We start from the raw sequence: 20,226 nt of genomic DNA on the forward strand, positions 1-20,226 counted from the left end.
CTCCTTTCCATTTCCTCTAGGGTGAGGGTGTCGCCGATCAGCTGGGCGCAAGATGCTTGAGACCTTCTTGTCCCCACCAAGAGGAGCCCCTAGACTTGCCCTCCTTCCCCACAGCACACGCCCCAGCTTTCCTCCCCAAAGGGCGAGGTCTCAAGTAGGGGAGACTCTTACTGACCTGCCTTCTCTTGGTAATGATACTATTAATAACCGTATTTAGCACTTACTGTGTGCCACGTACACATTTAAGTGCAGTATATTATCTCAAATAACCCACACCTGACCCTATGTGATAAGGAAACTGAGGCACAGAGAGATGAAAGTGACATGGCCCAACAAAGTTACAAAATGGCAAATCCAGGGGCGCCTGGGTGGCTCAGTCGTTAAGCGTCCGACTTCCGCTCAGGTCGTGATCATGCAGTTCCGGAGCTGGAGCCCCACGTTGTGCTCTGTGCTGACAGCTCAGAGCCTGGAGCCTGCTTCAGATTCTGTCTCCTTCTCTCTGCCCCTCCCCTACTTTCTCTCTCTCTCTCTCTCTCAATTAAATATATATATTTTTAATGGCAGATCCAGATCTGACATCTCTTAGTTAATTCCTCGCAAGAATCCCACGGAGGAGACACTATCGTGATCCCCATCTGACTGAAAAGTGCACTGAGCCCAGGGTGGCCATTGGCCCCAAGCCACCCAGCAAGGAAGTAGCAAGCAGGGATTTGAACCCAGGCAGTCCGTGCTCTTATCCTCTCTACCCTACACGTCCTTCAGATAGCATGGATCTCAGGCTTGGCACAAGCCTGGTATGAGCCCAGCTGGATAAATGTGGGTAGTAACTGTGATCCCTCTGGCCTCTCCCCAGTCTGGAGCCAGCCTAGAGGGTCAGGATCTCTGGCTTTTAGTGAGGGCTTTGCCACTAATTTGCTCTGTAATATCCTTGCCTCTGTCCCCACTCCCCTCTCTCCCTTCAACAAAATACCCAGTCCCCAGGGAGATTTCCTCCAGGAAGGGCCCGCAGCACCTGCTCTTTTCTGGCCCTGTCAGTGAGTGAGCTCAGCTTTTCTTTCTGGGTGTTCTTTGTTGGGTATGTTTGAGCCCAGGAGGGAAGCCCCAGGAAGGTAAGCTGGACTTTAACGCCCCTTCACAGGCGGAAGGGGACATACGTGAGGTGAGGCTGCGCACTGCCATGTTGATTGACAAATGCCTGGGTGGGTCTCATGCCTGAGGAGTCAACTCTCAGTGTCGAGAAGTCCCATGGCACTTCGCTGAAGAGCCATAGCCTCCGGGAGGTATAGGCACAAGGCCAAGGTCTTTCTGATAGAGCTTTGAAGTTGGTGCCAAGTATTTACCTGCCTGGCAACCTGTAACCTCTTTTTCTTCTTCCAACAGTCTACTACCCTACTACCAAGTTTTCCTATAGGGCATCCCCTACACTCAGTCCTTTTGGTTCAGAGGGAGCCTGATCCTGTCCTGGCCAATCAGTGCATTTGATCCCTTGGCCACTGGGATTGGTTCAAAGGTGGGGGTGGGGCCCATTCCTGTCCAATGGGAATTAGCCCTGAGACTTCCTCTTGAATTAACAGTAAAGGAACACAATTTTTTTGATAAGACTTTTATTTTATTTTGTTTTATTTTATTTTATTTTATTTTATTTTATTTTATTTTATTTTATTTTATTTATTTATTTTTTTTTTAAGTAGGCTTCACACCCCGACATAGGGCTTGAGTTCAGGGCCCCGATGACAACAGGACTTGAGCTGAGATCAAGAGTCAGATGCTTGGAGTACTTGGGTGGCTGGGTCAGTGAAGTGACTGACTCTTGACTTCAGTTCAGGTCATGATCTCATGGTTCAGTTCATGAGACCGAGCCCCACACTGGGTTCCTTGCTGAGAGTGAGAGCTCAGAACCAGTTTGGGATTCTCTCTCTCTCTGCCCCTCCCACTCTCTCTCTCTCTTTCAAAATAAATAAATAAACTGGGGGAAAAAAAGAAAAAAAGCCAGATGCTTAACTGACTGAGCCACCCAAGCACCCCAGGACAGCTTTCTGATGAGACTATTTGAGCCCCTGGATCCAGCTATGCCTGAAGATAGTCAGCCTGGTTATACGAGTGAATAATTTCCCTTTTCATTTACACGAATTTTTTACTTCCTTTTTTTTTTTTTTTTTTTTTTGGTCGTTTGCAGCCAAACATATCCTTACTAATAAAAGCTATAGGAGCCCAAAAAAGGCACAGATTCCTGTAAAGTTGCCAGGGCAGGAAAAGGGGAGTGAAAACTTTTCAGAATCCTTCCAGATGCCCAGGCTTTGAAGGACAGGCAAGCTTTATGACAATGGCGGAAACCGGGAAGGGCATTCCAGGAATAGTAAAGTCATGAAGACACAAGGCAGGGGCATGTGTGAGAGAGGGAGGGGTAGGCTGTGTGTGAGGGGCAACGTCTTAGGTCCTAAATGCCGGGTGAAGGGCGGTTCATGCACTTGAGAGCGATAGGGAGCCACAGAAGGTTGTAAACAAGGGTAGTTTACTGCAAACTTGCTTTTACTTCCCGGAGCCCCAGATCCTGCAGGAGATCCCTCTTGCCCCTTCCCCCAGACCCTTGTCCAAGGTGGGGGGGGGGGTCAGGCTGAGGGCACAGGCTGCCATCTGTATGCAAATTGCCTGGGAGGCCAGACAGATGAGGGACCTTATGCAAATGTATATCTTCCAGGGAGGAGGGCTGGGACCCTCCTCTCATTAACTCAAGGACCAGGTGCTGAGCACCCCCTTCCTCCCTGGGGTCCCCTCTCTTCCCTCCCCCTAGCCATCTGCTCACCCCCTCTCCAGCTCCCCAGATCCCTCCTGACCAATGTCTGTTCTTACAGTGGTCTCTCTCTCTCCACCTGGTCTCTTCCCTGGACCAAAGGACCCTATTTTGCTTTTCTCTCTTTCCCTCCATTTTCCTCGGATGATGATACTAATAATAAACACATACCGAAAACATACTCTGTGACAGGCTTTGTAGAAACACTTTGCATGGTTATCAAATTCTCTCAACTAGTCTATGACCCTCTATATGTTTCTGCTGTATTTTTTTTTTAAATATTCACTTCTGCCATATAGAAAACAAGAAAACCACACAAATAAGGAGACAGGTGATGAAACAATGGATGGAACTGAAGAGGCGACTCACAGGGGCGCCAGGGGGGATGGCTCAGTCAGTTGAGCGTCCACTCTTGATTTCGGCTCAAGTCCTGATCTCACGGTTGGTGAGTTCAAGCCCTGTTATCAAGCTCTGCAGTGACAGTATGGATTGAACATAGGGGCGTCTGGCTGGCTCAGTTGGTAGAACTCGCAACTCTTGATCTCAGGGTGGTGAGTTCAAGCCCCACCTTGGGCGTGGGAGCCGACTTAAAGAAAAAAGAAACCTGCACAAAAATGATTTCAATACAGATGGGAAGGATGGAAGGGTCGAGGCAGCCCCAAGTGTCTGTGTGTCCATAGGCGCTTCTTGTTGGTGACCCCCAGCTTTGTTCCCTGACGCCTGTGCCCAAGCCATGGAGGCAAAAGCCATGGCTGGCAAGCAGGTTTTCAAACAGCTACAGTCGTGGCTGGGGGCGTTTGCCCCCACGTGGCCCTGACACCCTTTTGGGTGCAGAACCCCCTGGTTCGCCCTCCACCGTGGGCATCAGAGCCATGCCGTGAGACACGATTTCAGAGCCGTGTGTGTCCCAGAACTCAGGTGGTGGGGACCTTTGATCACTCGTGTCCTGATCTAAGTGTGTTAACCCACCTCTTCTCTCCAGCTTCTCTCATTTGTTTTAAGCTGATTCAATTAACAGTGGGATCTGAGCATCTTAATTAGGCCGGTGAGCTCTTCTGTACCGGGGGACCCCGGCGTGCTGCTCGGTCGCCTACCAGGAGACTCCCATAGCAGCTCGCCAGTTTCCCACGGTGATGGACCCCACTTTGTCCATTTTGTGGATGAGCAAACTGAGGACAGAGAAGCAGAACCACTTGCCCGAGACTGGAGGCCAGAGGGCAGAGACCTCCCGGCATGCGCATGCCTTATGGTGGCCCTCCACTGGCCAGATGTGACTGATCTCCATTTGATGGGCTCCGGGAGGTGGCCCCTCGGCCAAGGTCACACATACCCATCTCCCACCCCCCTCCCGCTGCTTCTCAGCTGCTCCTTTCGGCCTTGTTTTCTTTCCCTTTCTGGCGGTACTTGTCTTTGAGTCCCAGTTCTCTGGCTCTCCTTGTCCCTGTTTGTCCGTCTCTGCCTCTCTCTCCCCAGATCTCTGTCTCGCTCTTATCTCCTCTGAGCTTCTGCGGTCCACCCCCTTCCCCACCTCCCCTTCTTTCCATCTCTCTCTCAAATCGCTCTTCCTTAGCCTCAGGGAGTCTAACCGGCCTCACTGTTTTTGCTATCTCTCTTCTCTGCCCCGGAAACCCTTCTGTGGGTTCCTCTAAGCCACCCCTCCTTCCCTAGGGAACCCTCCGTTGCAAACACCATGCCTCCCCCGGAGGGCGCGGCTCCACCCTAATTCCATCCCCTCCACAGCTCCCCCCCATCCTGCAGCTTCAATTCCCTTGGGCTCTGCAAGACAGACTTGAGAATTTTCCTTATGGGAAGAGCACCCCATCCTCCAAGAGGGCGCCGGTTCTCAGCGCCCTCTGGACCCTTGGCGCCTCACTCTTCCACCCTCTTTCTTATTCTTTCTCCGTGACATCAGACTTCTCCCAGGTCTTGCAAGGAGGGTGGGGGCAGGGAGTGTCACCTGCGCCCCCTTCCCGTCTCGTCCCCCACAGGAGGCTCTGCCCACAGCCTGGCGTGATGTGACAGACAGCATTTATTCCGGACTCCAGCGTCCACAGATGATGGGAGCTGGGGTGGGGGCAGGGGCCCGGATCCAGTGTCGGACTACGCAGTAGGACGTCAGGTGGGGTGGGGGACCGGTAACGGGGGCGGGAGGTAAAACTCGCCCGAGCCGGCCGACCCTCAGAGCCTTGGAGCCTCGGAGCCTCGTCCTGTCCCGGGCCAGGTCCCGGGCTTGGGTCCAGGAGCTATTCTGGGGCCTGAGAGTCACATTCCCTGGAGGAAGGTCCCCTCCTCCCCACCGCCCCTCCCTCCCTCCCCGCAGCAGTGGCTGCTGTAGGTCCCTGCCCAGCCTGCAGAGGAAGGAAGGGAAGGGAGGGCCGGGGAGAAGTGGGAAGGTGGGGGCGGGCGGAGGCGTGAGCAGGCCTGGTTCTCTGACGCCGATTCTCTGATGTCGGGTCTAGTGCAGCCTCCCGGAGGCCCTTGGGCTCAGCACTGGGGACGAGGTAGAGAGGTCAGCCTGCGCCTGTGCTCACGAGGGCCGTTCCACCCCTCCCCGCCTCCCCCGCAGCTCCCCCCACCCGCCATCAGGGTGCCCAGGCCCTCACCCACCTCATCTCCGAAGCCCCCGCTGCCATGCCTGGCTCCTCCAGAGGCGCCTCCTGTGAGAAGACCCGTCTGCTCAGGCCGCTCCGACCCTGAGTGGCTCAGCTCTGGCTCCCCAGGTGGCCTGGGAGAGGAGACGGCACGTTGGAGGCGGTCACGCCTGGGGGAAGGACTGAGGATGGGGCTCTTCCGGTTGGGATGGCCTTGGGGGATGGGGTGGGGGGGGTGGTAAAGGCTTTGGGGTTAGGGACGGGTGGGTAGGTCGCGGTAGGAGTTGGAGATGGGTCTGGAGGTGGCTACGGATTGGAGCGGAGGGTGGCCGTGAGCTCAGGCTCAGGAGAGGTTAGATAGAGACGAAATCAGTTAGGAATGGGAATGAGGTGGGGAGCCTGGGAACCAGGTCGGTTAAGCGACTCAGTCTTGGTTTCAGCTCAGGTCGTGAGCCCCACGGTTCGTGAGATCGAGCCCCGTGTCGGGCTCGGCCCTGGCAGTGCGGAGCCTGCTTGGGATCCTCTCTCTCTCCCTCTCTCTCTGCCCCTCCCCTGCTCACAATCTCTCTCTCTCTCTCTCTCAAAACAAATAAACTTAAAAAAAAGGGGGGGATGGGAACGAGGGAAGCATGGAGGGGAGGGGCCGGAGATGCAGTTGAGGGAGACACCGGGCTTCAGAGTTAGGTTAGGGGTGTGGCGGGGACTGGCGCTGAGGGTTGGAGAGGTTGAGGTTGGCTACAAACCGGGTTTGGGGTTGGGGCTGTCTGGGGTTGAATATGAGATGCGGGTCGGGGTTGGGGTCAGGGCCGGGGATGTGTTTGGGTCTGGGGTTGAGGACAGGAGGGAGCTGAGGCTGGCCACGTGGGCTGGGTTCGGGGTTCAGGTGGAGGCGAAGTCAGAGTCGGGTGCAGGGGTGGGGTCGGGTCACAGAAGTCAATTCCAGGGTTGCGGGCCACTCACGGAGCCCCCTTTTCCCCCTGCCGGCAGCAGCCGGGGCGACCCTTGCGTCTCATGCAATAAAAGGCAGCAACGACAAGGAGCAGGAGGCCCACGCTGACGGCCACGGCCATGACAGCCACTCCGGCCTGGGAAGTCTGGGGCGCCACTGCAGGGACAGGACGGAGGAGGAGGGGGTCAGCCAGCGGTGCCCTGTCTGTCCCCCCGCCAGGGTCCTACGCACAACCCGCCCCCCCCCCCAAGTTCCTCACCAGAGCCGAAGTGAAACACGTGCAGGGCGTTCCCGTGGGGGTTGGAGGCCTCACAGGAGACCCCATCTCTGCTCAGGGCACTGGTCACCTTCAGGGTCAGGGAGCTGCTCACCCAGCCCTGCCCTCCGGGGGCCGGCTCTGCTGGCTGTGGAGGCTTGGGTCAGCCCCGGCCCGTGGGCTCAAGGGCTCGGGTGCGGGCAGAGGTGAAGACGGCCAGCCCCCCGGGGAGTGGCTGGCCACGACTGGGGAGAGGGCAGGGTTCCCCAAGGGGCTTGGGGGAGGGCGCCTGGGCCCCGCAGGGCTCGGGATGGGGGGGGGGAAGGTCCCTTACACTGCCCCCCAGTTGGCTCCAGCTGAGTTTGGGCTCCGGGTAGCCGCGGGCAGAGCAGACCAGCCTGACTTCATCTCCTTCCCTCCAGCTGCCCTCACTCCTGGGCTGGGTCTCTTCTGCCCTTAATTCTGGTGGCCCTGTGGGTGGCGGTGGGGGGAGAGCGGGAGGCGCATCGGAGAAGGGGAAGGAGGGGGAGAGAAAGACAAGGACAGAGGGGACAGGAACAGAAGACAGAGGCACCGGCCGTGGACCCGTCTCATTTGTCCTGCTCCCCCACCCCCACAGCCGCCCGCCCGCTGTCCCCCACCAAAGCTGCCCCATCCCGAACCTTGGACCAGCAGCTTGAAGCTCTGGGCGCGGCTGAGGAGGGGGACGGTGGGCATGGAGGCCTCACAGATGTAGGTGCCCGCAGAATCGAAGGTGATGGAGCTCAGAGAGAGCGTGGGGCCGTTCCCCAGGGGGATTGAGTCCTGGCAGGGAGAGGAGGAGGCGGCCAGGCGGGTGTGAGGGAGGGGTCGAGAGACGGGAGAGGGTGCAGGCTGAGGGTCCCCAGGCCGCGGGGCTCCTTTCTCTCTCACCTTGGTCCAGCGCAGGGCAGGCGTGGGCAGACCTTGCACGGAGCAGTTCACGGCTGTGCTGTTGCCCAAGGGTAAGGAAAGTTCCTCCCTGGTGCTGAGCTCAAGGGGGTCCAGGTCTGGAGGGGGGGACAGACTGTCACCTTCCCCAGACCCTCACCCACTCGGCTTAGGGGCTCTCTAGGGCGACTGGGTGGGGGTGGGGGGCGCAGATGTGAGTGCACGACCAGAAGAAGAGCTTGTCAGGTGTTTCTCCTTGTTTTCTCTCTCTCTCTCCACGGACTTTCCAGGCTCCCATCCAGGCCAAGCCTTGAGCCCACATCTAACTCCAAAACACAGGCCCCATCTCAGCCACCTTCTTCCAGAGCCGATGACTGGGCCCACAGTTAATGCATGACCGGTGGGGGGGGGGTGGGGGTGGTGGCAAGGTGTTCCTTCTCGGATTGACCACCCAAACCCCTCTACCCATCTTTTCATCGAGCCCCTGTCTGCCCTGCCTTCAAAATGGACCTTCCCACTTCTCTCCGTCTCTGACGTCCGGGTCCGACTGCCCGGACCACCTTGCAGCCACCTCCTCGCCGGTGTCCCCGCTGGCCAGGCTTCCTCCCCTGAGCTGCCAGACGGATCTTTTCGAACCACACACCCGTCAGCCCTGCCCTCCGTGTGAAATCTTGAAGTGGTTACCCAGTATATAGAGGCCAAATTCTTTGATAAAGCCGCCAGGATCCTGCTTGGTCTGACCTCTACCTACCTCCTCAACCTCACTTCTCACCGCACGCCCCTACCCCCCCCCCCAACCTTTGTCCCAAACACCAGCTACCCTACTCTCTTGGTTTCTCTCCAGTACGCCCTGTTGGGTCCTGCCTCGGGGCCTTCGCACCTGCTGTTCCCCCGGCCTGGGAGCTCCTCTTCCGGCTCTTCGAGTTTCTGATCCCATTCTTTGGTTTTCCCAAACGGCCCCTTCTCAGGGAGGCCTCTCTGTCCCCCCGTGGCGGACACTGAGATTTCCCCTCTAGCGCTGAAGGATTTGTTCTCCCCCAGCTGTTGAGAAGGATGTCAGCTGTCAGCCCTCAGCTGTCAGCCCTCTCTGGGAACTGCCTCAGCTGCGGAGAGCCCCTCGCTCAAGGTCATGCCCCCTTCCTAGGGCAGGCCACGTGCAATGCCCGGTTGGTGTGGGGTTATAAAGGCCCAGCTCCCTTACCCCCAAGTGGGGCCATCCCAGCTTCCCCGGCACCCTGCAGGGCCGACTGAGACCTTTAGACTACAACTGAGACCAGTCTTCTGCCTCTGCCCGGTCCTGCTTCCGTGCCCTCCCCAGCCTCCACTCCAGCCTCCATCGGTGGGGATCCCAAGGCGCTTCCCATAAACCTCCTGCCTGCAGCTCTCTGAATGCGAATCTGCTTCCTGGGGACGGAGACTGACGGAGCCTGCATCATCCTCCATCTAGAACAGTCCCCGCTCGCCTGGCCAGTCCCTCATCCCCTCACTCTGCGTCAGTCCCTATAGGGGCTCCATCGCTACTCAAAGCACCTTGTTCAGCATTCACCACCTGTCTCCCCTACTCGACCGAGATCTCTGTGAAGGTGGGGGCTGGGCTGTCTCGTTCATAGATGTCTCCCCAACCCTGGTCACGGGGTCTAGCCCCAGGAAAGGAGGCGGAAGGAGGGCCAAGGAGGAGCAGGGCCTTTGCACAGCGCTCAGGTGCAAGGCGACCCAGAAGGCTTTCTAGAAGGCTGGAAAGTGGATGGTAGAAAGCAGGGGTGTTAACCTGGAAACGACGAGAGGAGCTCGGCTGGGATGAGGAGACTGCCTTGGTGGGGAGATGGGTCAGCCAAAGGCGCGGCCGGCCAGGTGGGCCTTGAAGGCCGGGGTGGATCGGGGCACTCGGGAGCCACGGCCGGTTCAGAGTGGGGGGATATCAGGTGTGTGCTTTGGAGAGAGCTCTCTGGCCGCTTCGTATGGGAGACTGGAGGGGGCTGGGGCTGGGGCTGGGGCACCCAGGGGGCAGAGGGGACCATCCAGACCGGGACGAGGACCCCAGAAGTGGGAAGGGCTGCCGGCGGGGCTGTGTGGGGGTGAGGGCGAGGAGGCCGCTGGTGCCGGGGTCCCCCTGCCCGGCCCCCCGGGACGCTCACAGGCCACGCGCAGCTCCAGGGTTTTGGAGAGCTCCGCGTCCTCAGCGGCGTCGTAGTCCTCCACCCTGCAGCCGTAGGTCCCGCTCTGGCCCCGCTGAACCCCCTCCAGGGTCAAGTTCCCCTCAAGATTTGTTTTCAGCACGTCCTCCTGCTTGTCCTGGGTGACCAGGGATGAGGAAACCGGCTCAGGAGCCGCCCTGGTCCGGGGGTGGGGGCGGGGGTCATGCTGGGTCGGGGTCAACCGGGTCAGAGTCGGGGGTCACCGGGTTAGCATCGCGCTAGATCGGAGCCCACTCAAGCAAGGGGGCAGAGGCCCTGCCAGGCCAGGGGCCACCCCGGCTGGGTATCGAGCTGAGTTAGGACTCTCTCAAGTCAGGGCTCAGAGGTCCTGTGAGGCAGGCGCCTCGCTAAGCCGGGGGCCACCCAGGTGAAAGGTCAGAAGTTGGCGGGGGCCAATATGTCACAGAGGTCAGGGGCCAGGACTTCCAAAGGAACGACGGGGTGAGTCACCTGAAGGCGGAAGAATGTGTATTCCGGGTTGGGGCTGCCGTCCCCCCGGCAAAACAGCTGGACGGAGTCCCCCTCGCGTACCCAGCCCTCGGTGGTGGAGGGGCTGTCCACCCAGAAATGCACGTGTTCCGTGGGATCTAAGAGAAAGGGCAAAGGGGAAGACGGGTCAGGGCAGACTCACGGTCAGGGTCGAAGGTAGGTGAGGTCAAGGGTAAAAGGCAAGGGCTGGGTTAGGGGAGAGAGGTCAGGCCCCAGCCCAGGGGAAGGCTGCGGTCGGTCAAAGGGTAGAGGTCACATCTGTCATAGCTCAGGTTCCCGCTTATTCTGAGATCAGCGACCAGAGAGGTCAGAGGTGGAGCTGAGCTGAGAGTGCAGGTCAAGGGTCAGAGGTCGGCGTGGGCGACAGGTCCGTGCGGGATTCCGGGACCCCGAGCTGGTGTGAGAGGGTGGGGCGTGGTTCGGGTGCGAGGCTCTGTGGGCCTCCGGGCACTCGAGGCGGTCAGAGGTCAGGAGGGGGGGTGGTGCCGGGAGGGCTTGCGGGGCCAGGCCTCAGGGAGGTGAGGGGGCCGCGGCCGGGAGGTGGGGACCCGCCTGGACTCACAGTGCAGGGTGAGGCGGAAGGCAGGGCTGTCCAGGTGGCCGTGCTGGCCCGCGGGCAGGTGGTAGCGCACGGAGCAATGGAAGCTGGCGTCCCGGTCGGCCTTGTGGAGCCGCAGGTAGAGGGTGCTGGTGAGAGACTGCAGGCCTGAGGCCTCCCGCACCGTGCGGCTGGTCATGTAGCCGGCTGGCAGAGAGGGAGGAGGCGGCGGGTCAGCCAGCCCCCCGCCACCACCCGGCGCCGTCCCGCGTCCAGCTGGGCTCCCGCGCCCGCTCACCTGAGTTCACCTCCATGGGCACCTCCAGCCGCTGCCCGTTCCGGTACCACGTGATCTGGGGGGCCGGGTTCCCGTTCCGGCTGTTGCAGGTGGCGATCTAAGGCAGACACAGGCGTGGCCCTGGGCCCTGAGGTCGGTGCGGGGGGGACCCTCTTTCCTGGGGACTTCTCCTCGCTCCGGATACAGGAGTCTGGGTTCCCCAGCCCTCTCCTCCCCCAGGATGCAGGAGTGCAAACCTCCCCCACCTCCCAGCCCCCTCACCCCCGTCCCCCCCCGTCCCCGACCCTGGAATTGAGGTCCAGCCCGAGGTACCTCCTGGGCAAAGTCATCCACCACAGACAGGATCCCTTTGTTGGGGGAGACCTCGGTGGCCTCTGGTTTTGCTGTGGGGGAGACGGTTGGGTCAGGAGCCCCTCTCCTGGGCTCTCGCCCACCCGCCTCTTCTGTGGGGGGGGGGCCCGCAGACACTCACCGAACATGTGGAGCCGCGTGGTGGCCTCGGCGCTGCCCGCCGCGCCCGCCTTCACCACGCACACATAGTTCTGCTCGTCGCCCACCTGGGCCTCGGTCAGCACCAGGCGCCCCCGGGTGTCCAGCTGGTACGGGGGGCTGCGGCCCCGAGAGTCGTGCACCGTGCCCTGCAGCTTGGAGCCCTGCAGCTCGGCCGAGGCCAGGCGGTGGCGGACCCCAGAGCGGTCTGCCTGTGGGCGGGGGGGCTCAGCTCCAGGCCGCCTGGCCTGCCTCCCCCAGTGTCTCTTTATCTCTCTCCACGACCTTTTCCATCTGCTGCTCTCTGGGTCACCTGCCTCCTCTTGTCACCTCCCTCCGGTCCCCTGTTCCCTGGCCTGCGTGTCGGTTTCCTCTCTCTAGGTCCAGGTCCCTTGTTCTCCATCACACTCTGTTCTTATCTCTCTTCCTCTCTCTGTCTCCCCCTCCAGCCCTGTGTCTCTGCCTCTTATCTCCTCTTTTTTCCTCTCTCCTTCTAGTCCTGCACCCCTGGGGTCTCCCGCTATCTCCTTGTCTGTCTCTGAATGGTCTCTCTCTGGAGCCTGCGCTCTGAACGGGGCGTCTTCTTTCTAGTCTCAGCTGTGCCCAGACACCAGGGGACCTTGGAGTGTCCTTCCCCTGGCGGGGTCTCAATTTCCCCATCTGTAAAATGGAAAGGCAGCTGGATGGAGCCCTTAGGTCCTTTGGGCTCTGAGGAGGGAATGCACGTTTGCAGCCCTGTGGTGCCCTGACCCCCAGGCCCCTTGGCCACCCTCTGGCCTCCAGCCTGCAGCACTCACCAGGAACCATTCCAGCACAAAATGGTCGTGGGCCCCCAGGGGGGTGCAGTTCAGGGCGACGGGCTCCCCTTTCATCACCTCCACCAGGGAAGGCACGGATAAGTGGACCTCGGCCTGGGCACCTACAGGAGAGCCACTGAGCTCTTTCTGCCTCTGTTGGGGACAGCCCTCCAGACAGAGCCCCTCCTCCCCCAGGTCCCAGGAGTCCTGGCTCCCAGTGCCCTCCTCCCTCAGACCCAGGAGTCCTGGCTCCCAGTGCCCTCCTCCCTCAGACCCAGGAGTCCTGGCTCCCAGTGCCCTCCTCCCTCAGACCCAGGAGTCCTGGCTCCCAGTGCCGTCCTCCCTCAGACCCAGGAGTCCTGGCTCCCAGTGCCCTCCTCCCTCAGACCCAGGAGTCCTGGCTCCCAGTGCCCTCCTCCCTCAGACCCAGGAGTCCTGGCTCCCAGTGCCCTCCTCCCTCAGACCCAGGAGTCCTGGCTCCCAGTGCCCTCCTCCCTCAGACCCAGGAGTCCTGGCTCCCTCCTCCCTCAGACTCAGGAGTCCTGGCTCCCAGTGCCCTCCTCCCTCAGACCCAGGAGTCCTGGCTCCCAGTGCCCTCCTCCCTCAGACCCAGGGTCCAGGACCCCAGCCCCTCCTCCCTCCCATCAGCATTTGTCTCCATCTCTCTCCACAGGACTACGGGCTCCACCCCCGGGCCACACAGGGCCCTGGCTGCTTCTATCCAATCCTCCTGGGGTAAGACCGCACCTGTCCTTGTGCTTTCCACTAGACCAGCCGCCCCCCAAGGGCAGGGCCAGCTCTGGCTCATCCCTTGGCCTCCAGCACCCTGCGCAGGGCCTGGCACGTCGCCAGGGATCTGTGCCTCTCCACCTCTGCCTGTGTGTCTCTCACTCTGGGTCTCCATCTCTAGCCCCACAGTCTCTGTCTCTCTGTCAGCCTGACAGTCTGTCTCCGTCTCTCTCAGCCCCTGGGTCTCTGTCAGGAGTCGGGGGCCGGGGCTGCAGCTGAGGCAGAATGGGTGTGTGGGGGCGGTCAGGGGGGACAGGGCTGGGCAGGTTTCAGGAATGTGGGAGGGACAGGCTGGCCCAGACCTGCCCGGCCTGGCACCAGATCCCCCTACCCACCCCTTGGCCCCTCTGCCTCTTTGCCGAGCAGGGAAGGGGATAAGGTGTGTCCCCTCCGATTAGGCGAGCGGTGAGGCCCAGGATGGCGGGTCCTGAGGGAGAAGGGAGCGGGAGTGGGGGCGGCTGGACTCCTGCCCCAGGATCCTGGCAGACAGAGCTGTTCCCATTGGGGAAACCATGCTCTCTCACCCTCTGGGCTGGCATCCTGGCATCAGCTCTCACTTCTGAGAACCTCCCTTTCCTTCCCCGCCCAGCTTGACCCAGCCCTGCCCCTGGGGACCCACTATTTGCCATGCTTGTGCCAGGGGCCTGGATTCCCAGGCACCCACCTCTGGCCCAGGCCTGTCCCAGGGGAGGGGTGTGGGGCCAGGCTGGTGCCTGGGGCTAGTCTGAGCAACAGACAGGAGGATGGAGAGATCTCTCTTCCCTAATTTCTCCCATCTCTCTGTCCCTGGCTGCCAGCCCCTCAAGGCCTCCTCCCCATCCCACCACCACGCAGGTGTGTGGATTTATCTGGGCCCCAGGAAGAGGGCACGGTCACTCGGAAACACTGTTCCGCCGTCACCGCCCAGGGCCAGCGCTCCAGCCCTTCCGCGAGGGAGGGGAGTTCTTTAGAGCCTGGCTCTGAGTCCAGATCGGGGGAAGCCTCAAACGCATGTGGTTCCCTGCGATCTAGCTGGAAGGTCCCCGACCCTCGCAAAACTTGAGAACCTTTCAGAGGGAAGCCCTGGGGTTTTGGTCTCCTGTGTCCTGGGGAAGCCACTCCGGCCACCGGAGGCCTGGACCTTTGGGTCTGAGGAAGCAGGAGTCCCGGGACTCCGATTCCAGGGGCTGAGGGCCCCTTCGCTCCTTGGTCCCGAGCGCGGAGGGGGCTGGCTTCTCAGGTGGTGACTAACCCGCTGCCTGCCGGCGTCTGCCCAGCCCCTCCGCCGGGCCGTCCCCAGCTCGCTCGTTGGGAAGGGTATCCCCCGTGCTGCCGTATCCCTCCTCCCCGGGGCTCCCACGTTTGGCTTCCTGGGGTCGAGGAGATCCCCTTCCCCCTTCCCTTTCCCGGGGTCCCCGGGGGCCGCCCCCAGCGGCTCCCTGCTCTCTGCCCCGGCCGTACCTGGGTGCGCCCCCAGCAGGAGCGCGAGCACCAGCAGCCTGGGGGCCCTGCGCGCCCCGGCCCGGGCGTCCGGGGGCTCCATGTTCGCGGCGGCGGCAGCGGGCGGCGATTGCCCGGGCTGCGGCTCCGGCGGCGGCCGCGGGGCTGGGAGGGATCAGGCCCCGCCCCTGGCAGCCCCGCCCCGCCCCGCCCACCCGAGCCCCCCCCCTTGAGTCCCCCCCACCTCAAACCCGGGCGCCCCGCCAAGACCTCCCACTGCCCGGAGCGGACCTCCCAGCGCCCGGCCCGGGCCCGGAGCGGGGCTCCCTCTGCCCCCAAGCTCTGGGCTGCCTGGCTCGGGCTGACCGGTGCCCGCGGCGGTGGCCTGACCGACCAGTCTAACCAGTGTCCTGGGCTGTGACCTCACCACCCCGCTGCGGCCGCCATCCCCCCCTAATTCGGACCAGGGGTCATCACGGCAGGTGACCGGGGCTTGCCCAGTTGATTTTACCCAGCTGACCCCGCACGACCAGTGAGTGGCCTGCACTGGCCTCTCCCAGGGTAACCGGTGGTTCCCAGCATGACCGGGGGCTTGCACTCCCCTCTCGCAGTACAACCAGCGGTGCCCCGCCTGATCGGTGGCCTAGAGCAGCTTCCTCCAGGGTTCCTGGTGAGGCTCTTCCCTGGAGCCCGTGCTAGGGGCTGCTTTCCTGTCTGACCAGTGGCCTGGAACCCATCAGTTCAATCTCTTAAATTTCACGGCCTTCAAACCTCAGTTCAGCCCGGGTCTCTGTGATGATGGGGGGAGGGGTGGGGAGAGCGAGTGCTGTGGGGTGCTCTTTCCTGGGCTCTCCTCCACTCCGTAGGGCCCTCCCTCTCTTCTCCCCATCCAGGGAATCCCAGGAATGCCACCCTCCTTCCTCCCTTCCTCTCCCCTTCACTCCCTCACAACCTTGGGGGGCAGGGCAGGAGAATTAGGCTGGAGGGAGCAGGTGAGAGGGGGAGGGGAGCAGGCTAGGGCACCTGAGGGGAGGAGGGAAGAGCAGAGCTGTGGGTTGGAAGGGTCACAGGTCAGATGGGGGGTCACAGATCAGACTGTCTAAAGCTTCTCACAAGCCAGGTCTGACTGGGGCAAAATCCTCTGGGGGTGGGGGTTGGGGGGCGGGAGAAATGTCACTGGTTATATAGGGAGTAGCTAGCCCTGGACACTGGTCAGAATGGGGGGGGAGTGGTCACTGGTAAGATGCCTTTGCCCATCAGACACGGAAGGAAGGCTTCAATTACAGGTCAGCTTGGGAGTTGTTGGTCAGACTGGTCAAGGTGCTACTTTCTTCTTTGGTGATACAGGAGAGCAACCGTTACACCGGCAGAAGAGACCCTTTAGTATTAGTCACACCATTGCCTCCTCCGGGATGCCCTCCGCGCTCCCTGGCTGGATCAAGGGCTCCCACAACCCCCTGGGCTCCCCCACCCCAGTCCTGCACACTCTGGGTCATCCTGGAGATGACCACCACTCTGGGGATTCAGCTGTCCCCTCACTGGACTGTCAATCCATGAGGGCAGGGTCGGGGCGGTCTCTGTTGGTCACTGCTGTGTCCCCAGCATAAGGCCAGACACAGAGCAGGTGCTCAGGGAAGGTTTGCAGGGCTCAAAAGGCAGGAGCACACAGGCCCACTGGATCACCGCAGGACACATGATACAAAGTCACTCATGGACATGGGGTGCCTGGGTGGCTCAGTCGGTTAAGCATCTGACTTTGGCTCAGGTCAAGATCTCGCGGTTTGTGGGTTCGAGCCCCGTGCCGAGCCCCGTGCCAAGTCCCGTGTTGAGCCCCGTGTTGAGCTCTGTGCTGACAGCCTGGAGCCTGCTTCAGGTTCTGTGTTTCCGTCTCTTCTCTGCCCTTCCCCCGTTCGTGCTCTGTCTCTCTCTCTCTCTCTTTTTCTCAAAAAGAAATAAACATTAAAAAAAAAATCACACTCACTCCTGGACAAATACACCTTCAAGGGCTCCCTGGGACCAGCTCACACACTGCGACCCCCCGACACCCACTCCCCAGCTCTTCTGGCTCCCGCTCGTGCCCCTGTTGCTTGGGCTGGACCCTAGTAGGCACCCTCTCATCAGTCCATCTTCCTCAAGAATCCAACCAGCCAAGGGTCTAGGTGGAGAGAAGGACTGGTGTGGAGTGTGAATGAGGGAGGGAAGGCATAAATACCAGCCACAGTCCCTCACAGACCTGCGGAAACGGGTACCCTAACGTCATCTGCCCTCATCCCCTACAATTTCTTCCCACAAAACAGCCGGAGGGATCCCGTTAAAATGGGAGTCAACCCACATCACTCTTCTGCTCAGAATCATTCCAGGGTTCCTCCCAAAGTAAAAGCTAAAGTCTACTCCATGGCTCACCAGGTCCTCAATCCTTGGTACCTCCCTGACCCCATCGTTCTTTCTCTTCCCCTTTGCTAGCTCTGCTCTTGCCACGCTGGCCACTTTGCTTCCGTGCCATTCCTCCGATGCCAGCCGTGTGCTGGCCTCAGGACCTTTGCACTTGCTCCTCCCTCTGCCGGGACATTCTTGTCCACACAGCTCCCTCCTTTGCTGGCTTCAGAGCTCTTCTCCAACATCACCCTCATCAGTTTCCCTTGACCATCTTATTTCAAATAGCAATTCCTGCTATCCCAGCCATTCCTCATTTCCCTTATCTTACTACATTTTCCCTCCATAGCACTGATGCAACATGCTTATGTTTTATTGTTTGTCTTGCGTAGAACATAAGCCCTAAGAGAACCGAAACTTTGTTCTGTTTACCACTGAATCTCCAGCACCTAGAACAGTGCTTGGCAGGAGGAACAGAGTAAATACGAATGGAATAAACGAATTTCCCAGTCCCATCCTTCCTGTCTCATGTGTATATAGTACACATTTCATATTTATTTATTTATTTTTTATAACTATTTTTTTTCTATGTATTTGAAGCACAGTAAAAAAAAATTGGTACACTTTGGAAATTCAGTGGCATAGTTATTTAATTTTTTAAATGTTTATTTATTTTTGAGAGAAAGAGAGAGAGAGAGAGAGAGAAATCCCAAGCAGGCTCTGTGCTGTGAGTGCAGAGCCCGATGCCGGGCTCGAACTCACAAACTGTTGAGGTCATGACCTGAGCCGAAATGGGAGAGTTGGCCGCTTAACCGACCGAGCTACCCAGGCACCCCCACATTTTATTCATTTCATTTTGTTTTAGGGAGAGAGCGGGGGGGGGGGGGAGTGGTGCAGAGAGAGCCCGACACGAGGCTCCCTCCCGTGACCTTGGGTTCATGACCTGAGCCGAAATCGAGAAAGAGTCTGACGTGCAACGGACTGAGCCTCCCAGGTGCCCCCGGTGTCACCACTTACGCGTTGTCATTAACAAGCCTCATTTTTCCTCTGCAGCCCCTCCCCCCTCCCCCATCCTCAGCTTCCCTTTCCAGGTTGCTTGCCCTCAACAGTGGCCCTGGAAGCAGATGATTCTCCTTTTGAAGTCCATTTAGGAAGGGCAGGTGTAGCCCAAGTTTATGTCCTCACGCTTAAGTCATTCCCCTCGCTTCAGCTTATTCCGCGGGCCTTTCATCGTCTCCCGTCATCGCAAGAAGGGCGCGACTACAGTACAGAAGGTATTCCCAGGGAGAGACCACAGTCACGTAACTTTGATCACCGTAGATTGTTTTCACTGTTCTTTTTCGTCGTTAGGTGTTGCTCATATCTTCGTGTACCTAGCTTGTGAATTAGACTGTATCGCAGGTTTGTCCAGACATCCACGCACTAAGTCGCTAGTCAAAAACATGAAGTGTGGCTGCTGTTCGATACCCTCTGTGGTTGCAGGCATCCGGTCGGGGTCTTGGAACCGTCCCCCTCGTGGATAAGGGGGACGAGTGTGCCCATCATTGTACACACACTGTGTGATGGTCCACTTTAAACTAGTTCACAGCTTGGGCAACACGGGATCAGGATATGTTTGGAGGGCAATGGTGATTCCCCCGTCATTCCAGATTTGCGTCTGGAGGATGGAACTATCGGGAGTCTGTGTTGTCTTGGAGGTCACTGTGTGTGCATTTTGGGTTGGACAACAAGAGTTAGCTGTGCAGGGAAAGTTTAGATAAGAACTTAAAAAAAAAATGTTTTCTATTTATTTATCTTCAAGTAATCTCTGCACCCAATGTGGAGGCTGAGCTCACAATCCTGAGGTCGAGAGTCACACGCTCTTCCTAAAAGTGTTCGACATGTATTCATCTTTGAGAGAAACAGAACGTGAGTGGGGGAGGGGCAGAGAGCGAGGGAGACGCAGAATCCGAAGCGGGCTCCCCGCTCTGAGCTGTCAGCACCGAGCCCGACGTGGGGCTCGAACTTGCAAACGGTGAGATCATGATCTGGGCTGAGACCAAGGGTTGGATGCTCAACTGACGGAGCCACCCAGCTGCCCCTGTCCTGCTATGCTTTGAATCAGGAACTAATAATGCCAAAACGCGGGGACTGGTTTCTCTGGGACACGTTCTATTTTCCTAAGATGCCTGCGACGGTATCTCTCGTTCCATATCTCGTTCCAGCCCCATCTTGACGCTCCACTGAGGGGGGGGGTCTAGGTCCCTTCCTCTTACATCTGTGCCCTTTGGGGACTCACGTGTAAAGATGAGAACGGGGCAGGGGTGATGCTGCAGGACTCCCAAGATTAGGTAGCCTCTGCCTGGGTCACTAGAAACCTTTCCATCAAGCCTTCAGCCACCACGTAAGCAGCCAGACTGCCTCAGGGGACCACGCTGTGGGGCGGGGCAGCGCCTAAACTAGAAGCTAGGCCACCACCCGGAGAGGTGTGATTGCACCCTGCCCAGAACCACAGGGCCGAGCCCTTCCCCAAATCCTGGCCCAGGAGAGATTCTGTTCCCTTTCACGGCTCACTTTCCCATCCTGGTTCTCTAAAATCGTTCCCCTCTGCACGGGGATACCTTCCCCACATCTTTTCAGTCCCAGCTCGGACGTCTCCTCCTGGAGGCCCTCCCTGACCTCCCAGGCGGGGTCAGCTGCCCGCTCTGGGCCCCTGTAGCGTCCCGGTTTCCCCCATCCCAGCCCTGCCCACTCTGGGTCGTCACTGTCTGTCCCCCACTGGACTGTGAGCCACCGGAGATGGGGGGGGGGGGGAGGATAGTGATTACTGCTCCGTGCCAGCCTCATCCAGCCTGGGCTGGGCACAGGGCAGGGCAGGGCTCACGGTTTAAACCGAAGCGGAGGGAGGCTTGAACCTCCGAGATGAGTGAGGAGGTAGGGAGACACTTCTTCAGTTTGATTTGGACTGGAAATCACTGTTACTCTGGGAGAAGATCCCAGGGAGGGATGGAAGAAAGAGAAGGTTAGGAACGCTGGGCAAGACCAGGTGTGTAACTCTTAAAGAAACGAGAGATCTTTTGGAGTAGGGGCTCGGGACTTGGATATCTGGGCCTGGGTTCAGGAATTAGTATTATTTTTTCATTAATGGGGTGAGGGGGTTGGTTGCCTGATTCTGTGAAAACTTGGGACTCCGGGCTCCTGGGTCTGAGGGAGGAGGCTGGCGGCCTGGACTGCTGGGTCTGAGGGAGGAGGCTGGAGGACTGGACTCCTGAATCCAGAAGAGCTGGGCTCCCCACCATTGCCCCTCCAGACCCCTGGATTCAGCAGGTGGCGATCAGGCCTCAAGGACCACCTGTTCCCAATG

At 59.5% G+C, this 20,226-nt stretch overlaps 1 protein-coding gene across 1 annotated transcript; it reads right to left on the minus strand.

Moving 5' to 3' along the window:
* Positions 1-6,338: 6,338 nt before the first annotated feature.
* On the minus strand, positions 6,339-14,613 carry BCAM (basal cell adhesion molecule (Lutheran blood group)). Its single transcript, XM_047079325.1, has 13 exons — positions 14,532-14,613; positions 12,303-12,424; positions 11,489-11,717; positions 11,329-11,399; positions 11,017-11,113; positions 10,743-10,925; positions 10,142-10,278; positions 9,632-9,788; positions 7,500-7,615; positions 7,250-7,391; positions 6,922-7,058; positions 6,591-6,735; positions 6,339-6,487 (listed from the first exon to the last, which is right to left on the minus strand). Exons 1-13 carry the CDS (start codon positions 14,611-14,613, stop codon positions 6,339-6,341), a joined length of 1,767 nt encoding a protein of 588 aa, XP_046935281.1.
* Between the last annotated feature and the right edge of the window lie 5,613 nt (positions 14,614-20,226).

This window comes from Lynx rufus, unplaced genomic scaffold, assembly GCF_022079265.1.
Source record: "Lynx rufus isolate CCGP_SWC_20201006 ecotype Redwood Valley unplaced genomic scaffold, mLynRuf1.p SCAF_16, whole genome shotgun sequence".
Taxonomy (NCBI): Eukaryota; Metazoa; Chordata; class Mammalia; order Carnivora; family Felidae; genus Lynx; species Lynx rufus.

Bases quoted from the DNA above. Each gene is read 5' to 3' on its own strand.
- BCAM (XM_047079325.1), bottom strand. From the start codon at position 14,613: ATGGAGCCCCCGGACGCCCGGGCCGGGGCGCGCAGGGCCCCCAGGCTG. The intron at 11,400-11,488 runs GTGAGTGTCTGC...TCTCCCCCACAG, and splicing joins CACGCGGCTCCACATGTTCG to CAAAACCAGAGGCCACCGAG. The intron at 7,059-7,249 runs GTTCGGGATGGG...CGCCACCCACAG, and splicing joins CTTCAAGCTGCTGGTCCAAG to GGCCACCAGAATTAAGGGCA.